The following is a 12,608-nucleotide window of genomic DNA, read 5'->3' on the forward strand; positions in this document are numbered from 1 at the left end:
AAAATTAAAACCCCAAATCAGCAAGAAAAACTGTATATGCTCAGTTTCCTCTTGATAGTGCATCTGTTGGATGACAGCTTCCCATGGGATGAAGACTCATTCTGCAGAAGAGTTTTGGATGATGTTACTCAGCTGCTACTCAGCCTTTCCTCAGCCCCCAAAGCCTGTCCCTTCCTGCACTCGCCGGGCTGCAAGAACAAGTCCATAGTACCAAAGTAAGCTGCTGAAGTTACTGAAGATGACCATAGCAAGCCTGGCTTTAGCTTCCTTCTCTGAGCAGTAAGATTCAGAAGGTATTTTTCCATTCTTTTGCAAGAGTTTTTCTTCTATGTGCAAAACTATTGCAAAACTATTTTGTGTTGAATTAGCATTTTCACTTATTTCATTGGCTTGATGAAAGCTCTTAGGCAGGAGCTGATTTCCAGACAGTTTTTTTTGTTGTTGGTTTGTTTTTGTTTTGTTTTTTTTTTTTTTCTTTTTCCCCCTCAGTCTAGTTTGCAGCCACCTATGTCAGGCCAAGCTCCCCCACCCTGGAGTGGCACAGGGCACTTGAGGAGCACCACAAGGCATCACTTTTCCTCAAAACACCAAGGTGAGCCATCCTGGCTGTGAAAAAAAACAGATCCCAGTCAGTCCAGAAACGCTGCCAAAGGAACATCCATGGCTTCTGTGGATGGGAAAATAAGGCTCAAGTGCATCTATTAAAAAAAAAATAGTAATAGATCTCTTGATTTCTCATCTGTGAACCATCCCAGTGAAAGAAACTGTAGAAAAAAGGCAATGTGGAGCTGTGTCCTTGCAGGGTAAGAACCGCAGAAACCCTTAGCAGCTTGTTCTTCAAACTGGGATGCAGATAATCCTGCTGGCACTGATCCTGTACATGGAGGCATTAAAAAGCACAACTTCTGTTCCTTTCCCATCCCTGAGGAGGAGGAGGGAAGGGGAGCAGGAGCCTAGAAGACAGGCAGCCTGGTGGAGGTTAACGTGCAGGCGTTGATGTCCTCTGTGTGGGCAGCGCGGTGCAGGGACGGCTCCGAAGCACTCCGGTTGATTTTGGGCAAAGAATGCTGCAGCAGTTCGATGGAGGACAGGATCTGAGGGAAACACAGCACGTTAGAAGCAAGCTGCTTAGGCAGGCAGCTCTTTGCTGGAGTTCATCTACTGTGGAGTCAAAGCAGATCTTTAAGAGCAACACCACACTATGTGGAGGAGCTGAGAACAAGCAGCAATGAGTATCCCCTGCCAAAGGGAGGAATGAGCCAACTCTGCCAAACGCTTCCCTTGCTGGTGGGAGCCTCACGGCTTCCAGAGGATGGGAGGATACTTGTCCTTAGCTCACAGGAATTCTCATCCATTCGCAAGCACCTCTGCAGCTCTCCAGCAGAGTGACAGGGAAGGAATTACATCCCAATTCAAGAGAGACAGGGATCTACTGGAGAGAGTCCAACAGAGGCTAGGAGGATGATTTGGGCCTGCAACATCTCTCCTATGAAGAAAGACTGACAGCCCTGGGGCTGTTTAGTCTGGAGAAGACTGAGCGGGGATCTGATCAATGTCTACAAACATCCGAGGGGTGAATGTCAGGATGAGGGTGCCAGGCTCATTTTAGTGGTGCCCAGTGACAGGACAAGGAACAAAGGGTATAAGCTGGAACACAGAAGGTTCCACCTCAACTTGAGGAAAAATTTCTTTACACTGAGTGTGACAAAGCCCTGGAGCAGGCTGCCCAGAGAGGTTGTGGAGTCTCCTCCTCTGGAGACTTTCAACACCCATCTGGATGTGTTCCTATGTGGCCTGCCCTGGGTGATCCTGCTTGGGCAGCAGGTTGGACTTGCTCTCTAGAGGTCCCTTCCAAGCCCTACCATTCTATGATTCTGCTGCCTTACAGTCTGGTTACAAAACAATAGAACCTTTTCAACAACAAAAGTTCTACTTGACTGTAACAGCAAGAAGTATTTTTTTCCCAAAAGCTGCTGATATTTGATTCCAACTGTTTAATGAATATCCTAAGAAGGTACCTCCAATCATCCTCATAGTGACAGGAAAAGTATTATTTGTAAAAATACCAAAACATTGCTACATGAATTTATATCCCCAGTGGATTTTGTTTGCTTGCTCATGGTTGTGGGGCAGGAAAGGAGGAACAGGCTCTTAATTCTGTCAAAACTACACTGAAATAAAATATAAATACAAATATAGAGTTGATTTTTATTATGGCTGGGGGTGGTTATTCTGCTTATCCCTGAGATGTGTCAGCTGCTGAAAGCAAATTGCTCTAGTGTTGGTCCAACACTGCTTCAGTCTGCAGGCATAGGATTTTTTGATGCCCTTTACCATGAGAGTTAGAAACAGCCTGAGGGAGCTGTGCTATGAAAAATGCACAGATGAATAAAGACCAAAATAGGCAGCAGGCTGCACTTCATAGAGCCCCAGACTTCTGTGGACGGTGTGGTGTGTGCTAATGGCTGTTCATCAACTGCTGACACACTGCGGACACTTACTTGTGGAAACAGAGGTCGTTCTTCCCTCACTTTCTTCAAGCAATCTGCTACAAGCCTCTTCATCGCTTTGGGGCAGTTCTTGTAGAGTTTGCTGAGGTCTGGAGAAGCATAGCCCCGGCCAACCATGAAAATAATCTGGAAAAGGACAAGCAAGCAGCTGAAAAACAAAAGCTGTTTTCACTGGTTGGGAGCTTTGGTGTCTTAAGAGTGAAGAAAGTACACACCAAAGGTGCACACAAAAGCAGAGCCCTGGGGGTTTCTCCGAGTTCCCGAATTGAACAATGATCCTGCCAGTGCCAGGCTCTTCTCAGTGTCCTGAGACAGGACAAGGGGCAATGGACACAAATGAACACAGGAGGTTCCATCGCAACACCAGGAAAAACTTTGGTGAGAGAGTGCTGGAGCCCTGGAGCAGGTTGCCCAGAGAGGTTGTGGAGTCTCCTTCTCTGGAGTCTCTCAAGCCCCATCTGGATGCATTCCCGTGTGATCTGCTCTGGGTGATCCTGCTTTGGCAGAAGAGCTGGACTCGGTGATCTCTGGAGGTGCCTCCAACCCCTACCATTCTGTGGTTCTATATTAAATCACAATGACACCAAGTGAAGGACACTGGAAGATGCTACGTGACCTGAACATGACATAGCAATTTCCCTCAGCTGAAGGCCACAAGGACAAATGAGCCTCAATCTAGGCAGTTAAAAGCAGCCAGTTTGGCACAAAAGATTCATGTCAGCAGGATTTTATCTTCAGGTCTCAGTGTTGCAAAAAGAGATGTACAGGCAGCAAGTTGGGAGAGATCATCAGAACTAATCATAAGGCAGCAAAAAGGAAACAGGGTTTGGTTTGTTTCACAGAATCACAAAACTGTTTTGCTTGGAAAAGAACTCTAAGATCACTGAGTCCAACTGCCAAACCAACACCACCATGGCCATTAAACCATTTCCTGAAGTGCTATCTCCACAGGTTTCTTGAACACCTCCAGGGATGGTGACTCCACCACTTCCCTGGGCACCTTGTTCCAATCCCTGACCCAATCCCTCACCACTCTTGCAGCAAAGGAATTTTTCCTGATCTCCAGCCTAAACCTCCCCTGACACAATTTCAGACCATTTCTTCATCACCTGATACTAGGGAGAAGAGACCAACCCCTACCTCACTCCAAACCTCCTTTCAGGGAATTGTAGAGAGCAATGAGATGTCCCCTCAGCCTCCTCCAGATAATAAGACATTAGAAGACAGTAGAGGACATTGTCAGTATTGGGAAATACATTTTCTGTTTAGCCCAAGTTAGTATGTTCATCACTTAGGGTTTTCATCAGCCTGCCAGTAACCTTAAGAGCTGCCTCTGTAGTCTAGGTGAGACTATACCTGGTAAAATTGTGGTTTGGTTGGTTGAGGATTTTATTTGGGGGTGGGGGGGAGGAGAGGTAAACAGAACTAACTGGGTTAGAGTTTCTTTTTCAGCTCATGGTGTCTCAAAAAAAAAAAAAAGGAAATAATAACAAAAAAGGTCAATATCATGTTGCTAAAAATAAGGTGTCAGGTGCTGTTCTCCAGGAAATATTCTGTTCCTCCCTGGAAAGCTTACTTGGGGATCAGGTGTCACATGTTTCCATAGAATCACAGAATGCTTTGAGCTGGAAGGAACTTAAACATCCAACCCCCTGCCATTAGCAGGGACACCTCCCACTAGACCAAGTTGCTCAAGGCCTCATCCAATCTGCCTTTGAACACTTTCAGGTTTGGTGCTTCCCCAGCTTCTCTGGGAAACCTTTCCAGTGCCTCACCATGAATAAATTAAGAGGGCACTTAAAACATTAATGAAAAGAATTGTTTTCCCTTGAGTAAGTGCCACTTTCAATCTTGAAACAGGCATTCAGTTACACAGATTTACTGCTGAAACCAAGCACTTTGTAAACATCTCAGCTCCTGTTTTGCCTTTGTGTCTTACATTTCTGGAGGGCAACCATACTATGGCCAGACAATATGCAGCACTCTGGGAACATTTCTTACCTGATCCCTGTTGTTTATGTGGGAATAGGGCAGCTCTCCTGTCATCAGTTCATATAACACTATTCCATAGGAGTAGACATCCGACTGAAAGCTGAATGGATTACTGTCCTGCATCCGGATCACCTCTGGAGCCTGGGGAACGAGGGAAAACACAAATCGTGAGCAATAGTCTGAGAACTCAGGCAGGGAAAGGGCAAGAGAAGAGAGATGATATAGGGGGAAAGAGGGGAAAGGGCTAGAGAAGAGGGGGAGAAAAAAGGGGCAAAGGGCAAGAGAAGGGGTGGAAAAAAAAGGGGCAAAGGGCAAGAGAAGGGGTGGAAAAAAAAGGGGCAAAGGGCAAGAGAAGGGGTGGAAAAAAAAGGGGCAAAGGGCAAGAGAAGGGGTGGAAAAAAAAGGGGCAAAGGGCAAGAGAAGGGGTGGAAAAAAAAGGGGCAAAGGGCAAGAGAAGGGGTGGAAAAAAAAGGGGCAAAGGGCAAGAGAAGGGGTGGAAAAAAAAGGGGCAAAGGGCAAGAGAAGGGGTGGAAAAAAAAGGGGCAAAGGGCAAGAGAAGGGGTGGAAAAAAAAGGGGCAAAGGGCAAGAGAAGGGGTGGAAAAAAAAGGGGCAAAGGGCAAGAGAAGGGGTGGAAAAAAAAGGGGCAAAGGGCAAGAGAAGGGGTGGAAAAAAAAGGGGCAAAGGGCAAGAGAAGGGGTGGAAAAAAAAGGGGCAAAGGGCAAGAGAAGGGGTGGGAAAAAAAGGGGCAAAGGGCAAGAGAAGGGGTGGAAAAAAAAGGGGCAAAGGGCAAGAGAAGGGGTGGAAAAAAAAGGGGCAAAGGGCAAGAGAAGGGGTGGAAAAAAAAGGGGCAAAGGGCAAGAGAAGGGGTGGAAAAAAGGGGCAAAGGGCAAGAGAAGGGGTGGAAAAAAGGGGAAAAGGGCAAGAGAAGGGGTGGAAAAAAGGGGAAAACAGTAGGTTTGAGCTACCTCATCACCTCCTGCAACTCTTTGGTGCAGGGTAGGGAGCAGTGGTGGCCTGACAGCAATATTTTAGTGCATACAGAACACCTTACAGCACCAAAGAGGAACTGTACCCATTCCCACACCTCAAGGAGCACTCCCTATCCTCTCCCCAAGCCTCCAGTGTGTGATCAGCAGGAGTGTGAGGAGGATAATGCCCAAGTCCCAGGCAGGGAGCTGGGGAAGAAGAGGCTGCAATGAAGAACATAGAGGAAAGGCAGGGTCTCACTGATCCACAAAGCCACCATGAAGCAGGTGAAAGCCTGCTCTAGAATGAGACAATCCCATACGGGGAAAGGCAGGATGACAGCAGGAAAAAAGCTCTCCTCTTCCCTCAGAAAGGAACTTATGGTTCCACTGACAGCTCTGCCTCTGCCCCAGATAGTGAAAATCACTCCAGAAATTGAAAGGAGAATCCTTAGGTAGTGTCTTGTCTGCTTTGGAGACACCTCTTCAATTTTGCCTTGTCCTGCAACTGGAGTAAGAGCCTACACAGCCCTTAAAGCGTATCTTGGTTCATTGAGGTGTGAAGCTTTGACAACAGAGTGAAAGGCAGCTAGGAAAAAGCAGTGCAGTGTTTTGCTCACCATCCACAGGATTGAACCAGTAGGCTGCTCCACCTGCTGAGATCCACTCCACCTGGACTTTACAGTGGCCAGACCAAAGTCTCCTATTTTCACTGTGAGGCCTTCATGAAGAAATATATCTAAACATCTGTTAAAGAAACTCTGTAGAAAACTTGAGTGACCACCTTGGAATTTTCTGACATCACAAACAAGCCAACTACCCCAGAAACTGCTGATTATTTTAGTTAAACCTCCTATGAGTTGTATCTTAAACGGAGGAAAAACGGTTTTATGGCGTCTAGGCTAAATTTAAGAGTAAACCAGAGCAGATGTTTCAGCATTATTTGTACATTTATCTTTAGGGTGAGGTAGGATAGAAAGCAAGAGGGTTAATTAACATCAACAACTGCAGGTACTTAAATAACTGGTATCAGAAGTCACCATAACTCCAAAGAGAACACTAAGGAAAAACAATTACAAGTAGAAACATCAAAATACCAAAAGAAAAATCTATTTACATAAAGCTCTCTGGCAGATCTCCTGAGATTTAATCATTTCAACTTGAAACATACACATCTGTTCAATCTGTAATCCATCCACTTACTAGAGCTGCCTGGTAAGACTGTTTGGGAGGGACTTCTTTGTTTGAGTCATTCTTCTTCTCAAGAAGAATTGTTTTACAATTTCATTTAAGAATGTTTTTACCTTTGAAATTCAACAAGGCCAGGTGCCAGGTCCTGCACTTGGGTCACAACCACCCCACAAATGCTCCAGGCTTGAGGTAGAGTGCCTGGAAACTGCCCACTAGAGAAAGATGAACCAGCAGTGTACTCAGGTGGCTGAGAAGGCCTCCAGCATCCTGGCCTGGGTCAGCAAGAGCATGGCCAGCAGGGGCAGGGCAGGGATTGTCCTCCTGTACTCATCACTGGTGAGGCCACACCTTGAGTACTGGAATTCAGGTTTGGGCAACTCACTCCCAGAAGGGCACTGAGGTGCTGGAGCAAGTCCAGAGAAGGGCAACAAAGCTGGGGAAGGGTCTGGAGAACAGGGCTGGGGAGGAGCAGCTGAGGGGACTGGGGGTGTTTAGCCTGGAGAAAAGGAGGCTGAGGGGAGATCTCATTGCCCTCTACAACTCCCTGAAAGGAGGCTGGAGCAAGGTGGGAGTCAGTCTGTTCCCCAAAGTAGTACAAGACACAATGAGACGAAATGGCTCCAAGTTCTGCCACAGGAGGTTTAGGTGGGACATGAGGAATAATTTCTTTCCCAGCAGGGTTGTCAAGCCCTGAAACAGGCTGCCCAGGGCAGTGGTGGAGTCCTCATCCCTGGAGGGATTGAAAAGCTGTGTAGATGTGGTGCTGAGTGGCATGGTTTAGTGGTGAGCTGGCAGTGCTGGGTTAACAGCTGGACTTGATGATATTAAAGGTCTTTTCCAGCCCAAACGTTTCTGTGACTCAAAAAGATCCTTCAGCAATAGAAGCAGAACAGACTCCCAGTTCTCATCTCCATGTCAGCAGAAGAGTTAATTTCACTACCAGAACTCACACAGCCCTCACCTCCTATCCACCCAAACAATGTTTTTTCTAGCTTCAGTACAAATAGGCAGCCCCTTACATTCTGGAGCTACTGGGTTGGGTGGGGATGCTTTTAGGATGACATCTGCAAAACATTCTGCTCACCTTTTACGACAGGAAGTTACAATTTATGGTGCCAGCTCAGTGGATGCTCCTCGTGGCAGTTTCAAAAGCAGGCATTTCCAAAGGCAAAAGACCTGAGCTCACAACATTTTTACTCCACATGTGTCACTGAAGTTCTATTTTTTTTATTTTTTTTTTTTTCAGGAGATAGTGGTAAAACAGTGCCTTGTCTTGAGTTGAAATTAGATTTTGGGGCTTAATTTCTGGCAGTGATGTGAAGGTAGTTTAAATTTACTGAAAATATCAGGGGAACAGTAAGATAACCCACATGTGCACACACAGATCTCTTCTCAAGTGAAGAGTGCAGCTCCTCTCCAGTACAGCATCTGGACAACAAAGAACTGCATAAATACCACTGCAGCAAAATAAGACACTCCTGGAACACAACCTGCATATCTTTTTTTTTTTTTTTTCCCCCAGCTTTATCACAACTTGCCAAGCAAGCACAAATCTTCTGTGGCAGCCCTGGTTAAAAAGTAACTTAGTGCTCATCAACAGGAATTACTCAGTTGTTATGGATATTTGAAACAGTCACTTCAACACCCCAAAAAAAGCTCCAGACTAACACTAAATCACTCAGATGAAAGGAAATATGGTTAAAAAAGGATACTATTGGATTTCATGTCTCTGTGGATTATATTCTTTGCATGTAAATAGCTGTGGGGGAAAAAAAAAAAAAAAAAAAAAAAAGAGAGAAGCAGCATTATGAAAGCTGTTGACTAACTTAGCCTTTCAAATGACAGGTAAGACCCTGTGACTATCTACTACATACTCCACCACTTCCCAGCCCTCTTGCTGTCAGTTTTACAGTGACTCTACAATGATGTGTCTGCTTTGGGAGAAAAGCAGCAAGTGCTAGATGATGGCTACTGCCTCGAGCACTACAGACAGTGAAAGCAATGCAGTAAACAAATCCCAGGAAGACAGAGCAGCATCAGTTCTGTAACTGCAGAACTGCAGAACTCAAGGCCACACCTTGAGCACTGGGTTCAATTTTGAGGTCCTTACTACAAGAAAGACACTGAGGTGCTGGAGCAGGTCCAGAGAAAAGCAACAAAGGTGGTGAAGGGTCTGGAGAACAAAGCTGGTGAGGAGCAGCTGAGGGACCTGGGGTTGTTGAGTCTGGAGAAAAGGAGGCTGAGGGGAGACCCTCTGACACTACAACTCCCTCAAAGGAGGTTGGAGCCAGGTGGCATTTTGGTCTCTTCTCCCTAGTAACAAGTGCTGTGAGAAGAAAGAAACAGCCTCAAGTTGCACCAGGGCAGGTATAGGCTGGACATTAGAAGAAAATTCTTCCCTGAAAGGGCTGTCAAACACTGGAACAGGCTGTTCAGAGAGGCAGTTGAATCCCCATCCCTGGAGGTATTTCAAAGAGGCAGAGATGTGGTACAGAGGCCATGGTTTAGCCCCAGCCTTGGTAGAGTTAGAGAATGGTTGGGCTGGATGATCTTAAAGAGCTTTTCCAACCTAAACCATTCTATGAAATCTAAAGCTGGGCACTGTCCTCACACGCATGAAATGTGTACCATGTGCTAAGTTTTACTTTTTGTGACCTGCTTTAATTGGCAGTTACAATCCATGTCCCTCATTTTTATGCCTGGAAACAGGGATCCTGATCTACCAAATGGTGGAGCATTGACACTATCAGCATCTTCTATGCTATGAACATATGCTGAGACCTCCCTCTGTGTGTGGTTTAGTTTTAAATCCAAGTGATATAACCAATCCATACAGGAGGAGCACCTGGCATACTTGATTTTTATCCCTGGGGGTAGGGATGGCCTTGCCTTGCACTTACCCTGGTTCCTCTAGCCCTTTCTTGTAAGCAAGCAGGCAGACCCTACAGCTGTTAGACTAATTATTTTTGTTATTAGGGCCTCAAGTTACAAAATAAGATCACATACTGAAAGGCTATTATGTAACTAGTGGTCTAACATGAACTAGGGCAAGAATCCATGGAGGGGAAAAATACTAAATGGAAGTCAAGAAGGTAACTCAGTACTGAAGTAACACTGCACAAAATCTTTACTGCTTTCACAGATTGCATTGGGTTGGAAGGGACGCTCAAAGCCCATCTTGTCCACCCCATCCTGCAGTGAGCAGGGGTACCTTCAACTAGGTCAGGATGCCCAGGGCCACACCAAGTCTGACCTTGAACATGTCCAGGGATGGGGCTCTACCACCTCCCTGGGCAACCTGTTCCAGTGTCTCACCACACTCCTAATATCCAACCAAAATCCACGCTGCTCCAGTTTCAAACCATTGCCCCTTGTCCTAATGCTACAAGCTATTGTAAACAGTCCCTCCCCAGCCTTCCTGCAGGTCCCCTTCAGGTACTGAAATGTAGCTCTAAGGTCTCCCCAGAACCTTCTCCAGGCTGAACAGCCCCAATTCTCCCAGCCTGTCTGCATAGGAGAGGCTCTCCAGCCCTCTGATCATCTTGTTGGCCCTCCTCTGGACCCAAGTCCAGCAGGTCCATGTCTCTCTTGTGTTGTGGGCTCCAGAGCTGGATACAGTACTCCAGGTGAGGTCTCAACAGAGCAGAGTGGCAGAATCACCACTCTCCATCTTTGACCACACTGCTTTTGATGCAGCCCAGGATGCCATTTGCCTTCTGGGCTGCAAGTACACATCATTGGCTCACATCCAGCTCCTCATCCACCAGCACTTCTGCCACGTTGACCCATTTTAGCACACAAAAAAAACAAGTCACACATCAGGGGTTGGGGAAGAGAAGGGCAGCACCATTCCAAGGAGAGAAGCAGCCAGCAGCATTGATCCTACTCACTCCATTCCCTGTGCCGTCTGCCGAGCAATATCAATGAGCTGGAACATTTGGAACTTGGTCTCTTGCACATGCAGGTGTTTGTACAGGCTGCTTCCTTCACACCACTGCGTGACGATGGCCAGGTTGTCTTTAGTCATGTAGCCCATGAAGAGCAGAATGTTCACGTGCCGAGTCTTCCTAACCGAAGGAAGGACAAAGAGACATCAGGATCTTTATACAAAATGGTTCCTAATTCTTCCTTCCTGGTTGGAGGAACAGATTTCAGCTAGTGAGTCACAGAATCGTTGAAGTGTCACGGCTGGAAAGGACCTCAAGGATCAGCCAGTTCCAACCCTCCCTGCCATGAGCAGGGACACCTACATCAGGTTGCTCACAGCCACATCCAGCCTGGCTGCAAAAACCTCCAGGGATGAGGCTTCCACCACCTCCCTGGGCAACCTCTGCCAGTCTCTCACCACACTCATGGTGAAGAACTTCTTCCTAACATCCAATATGAATCTATCCACTTCTAGTTTTGCTCCATTCCCCCCAGTCCTGTCACTCTCTGACACCCTAAAAAGTCCCTCCCCAGCTTTCTTGTAGTCCCCTTCAGATACTGGAAGGCCACAAGAAAGCCTCCTCAAAGCCTTCTCCTCTCCAGACTGAACAGCCCCAACTCTCTCACAGTTTGTCTCCATGTGAGAGGAGCTCCAGCCCTCTGTTCATCCTCATGGTCCTTCTTTGAACATGTTCCAGCATGTCCAAATCTTTCTTGCAATACGGGCTCCAGAAGGAGTCCCAAAGCCTAAGTGTCCTGCCAAATTTTTGCTAAGTGAATTTGTGTGCAAAATTTGCTTTTAAAAAGCTGTCACGAGTTGCCCATTTATAATTTTAAAATAAAATGAGCTGATCCTCTGCTTTTTAGCTCAAATACTTCCTTTTAGTTACAAGGAAGTCTTTTAAAATCAACCTTCAAGAAAACGATGTCATTGAAAATTCAAGGGTTTTGGAATTTGTATCCAGCATTCAAGCTTACAAGTGGTATTAAAAAAGTTTCTGGAGTCATAGAATGATAGAAATGTTTTGGTTGAAAAAGATCCCCAAAAACATCACGTCCAACCTTCAACCCAACAGCACCATGGCCACTAAACCATGTCCCCAAGTGCCATGTGCACGCTGTTTCTTGAACTCCTCCAGGGATGGGGACTCCACCATATAGCTGGGCAGCCTGTTCCAAACCCTGACCACTCTTGTAGAAAGAAATTGTTCCTAATCTCCAACCTAACCCTCCCCTGGCACAATTTCAGGCCATTTATTTCTTCTTGTTCTATCACCTGATACAAGGCAGAGGAGACTACTCCCCATCTGGCTCCAACCTCCTTTCAGGGAGCTGTAGACAGCAATGAGGTCTCCCCTCTGCCTCCTCTTCTCCACTCTAAACACCCCCAGCTCCCTCAGCTGCTCCTCACCAGCCCTGTTCTCCAGATCCTTCACCAGCTTTGTTGCCCTTTTCAGGACACTCTCCTGCAACAGTAATCACATTGAAAGCTGTGAAAAACTGACATCTTTACATAGCAGACTGAACCTCAAGGACTTGCCAGTGCTCAAGGACTTGTCTGTGTTAGCTTAACTTGGATTTGATGACCTTACAGCTCTTTGCCCACCTAGGCAATTCTGTGACTCAACAGGAAACTGAACGGTCATTGTAAATTGTGAAGCAATCAACAGACAAGAAGATAGCCCTTAGGTACTGGTTCAGCTTCAGGAGTGACATTAGAGAGAGTTGGACAAAACCAGCATTTGAAAGCAGAATACAGTTATTTAGATTAGAGTATGCTGCAATTTTAAATGGTGCAGTTTGAGTATTCTGTCTGGTGATGAGACTTAACAGAATTTATCATTCCTCACCTTTCACTGCATGCCAAATGAGACCTGAACTACTATGGATGTTGGTATTATTTCTCCAAAAACACAATGTTCAGAAACAGTGAAGAACCACTGAAATACTCTGAATGATGATTGCTGTCTCACTGCTCCAAGTATCACTATATGCCTGCTTTTTTATACGTCTTCTCTGGAA

The 12,608-nt window shown here is 46.1% G+C and overlaps 1 protein-coding gene across 1 annotated transcript in view; it reads right to left on the minus strand.

The window, feature by feature from the left end:
• Positions 1-477: 477 nt before the first annotated feature.
• RAF1 (Raf-1 proto-oncogene, serine/threonine kinase) overlaps positions 478-12,608 on the minus strand; it is a 49,188-nt gene continuing 37,057 nt past the window's right edge. The window contains exons 14-19 of the mRNA XM_054387419.1: positions 10,550-10,726; positions 8,372-8,418; positions 6,089-6,207; positions 4,512-4,643; positions 2,502-2,636; positions 478-1,094 (exon numbers count right to left, since the gene is read on the minus strand). Of these exons, the coding sequence (XP_054243394.1) occupies positions 954-1,094; positions 2,502-2,636; positions 4,512-4,643; positions 6,089-6,207; positions 8,372-8,418; positions 10,550-10,726 (751 nt within the window). The 3' untranslated portion in view covers positions 478-953. The remainder of the gene's footprint in view (positions 1,095-2,501; positions 2,637-4,511; positions 4,644-6,088; positions 6,208-8,371; positions 8,419-10,549; positions 10,727-12,608) is intronic.

This window comes from Indicator indicator, chromosome 15, assembly GCF_027791375.1.
Source record: "Indicator indicator isolate 239-I01 chromosome 15, UM_Iind_1.1, whole genome shotgun sequence".
In the NCBI taxonomy this organism is placed as follows: Eukaryota; Metazoa; Chordata; class Aves; order Piciformes; family Indicatoridae; genus Indicator; species Indicator indicator.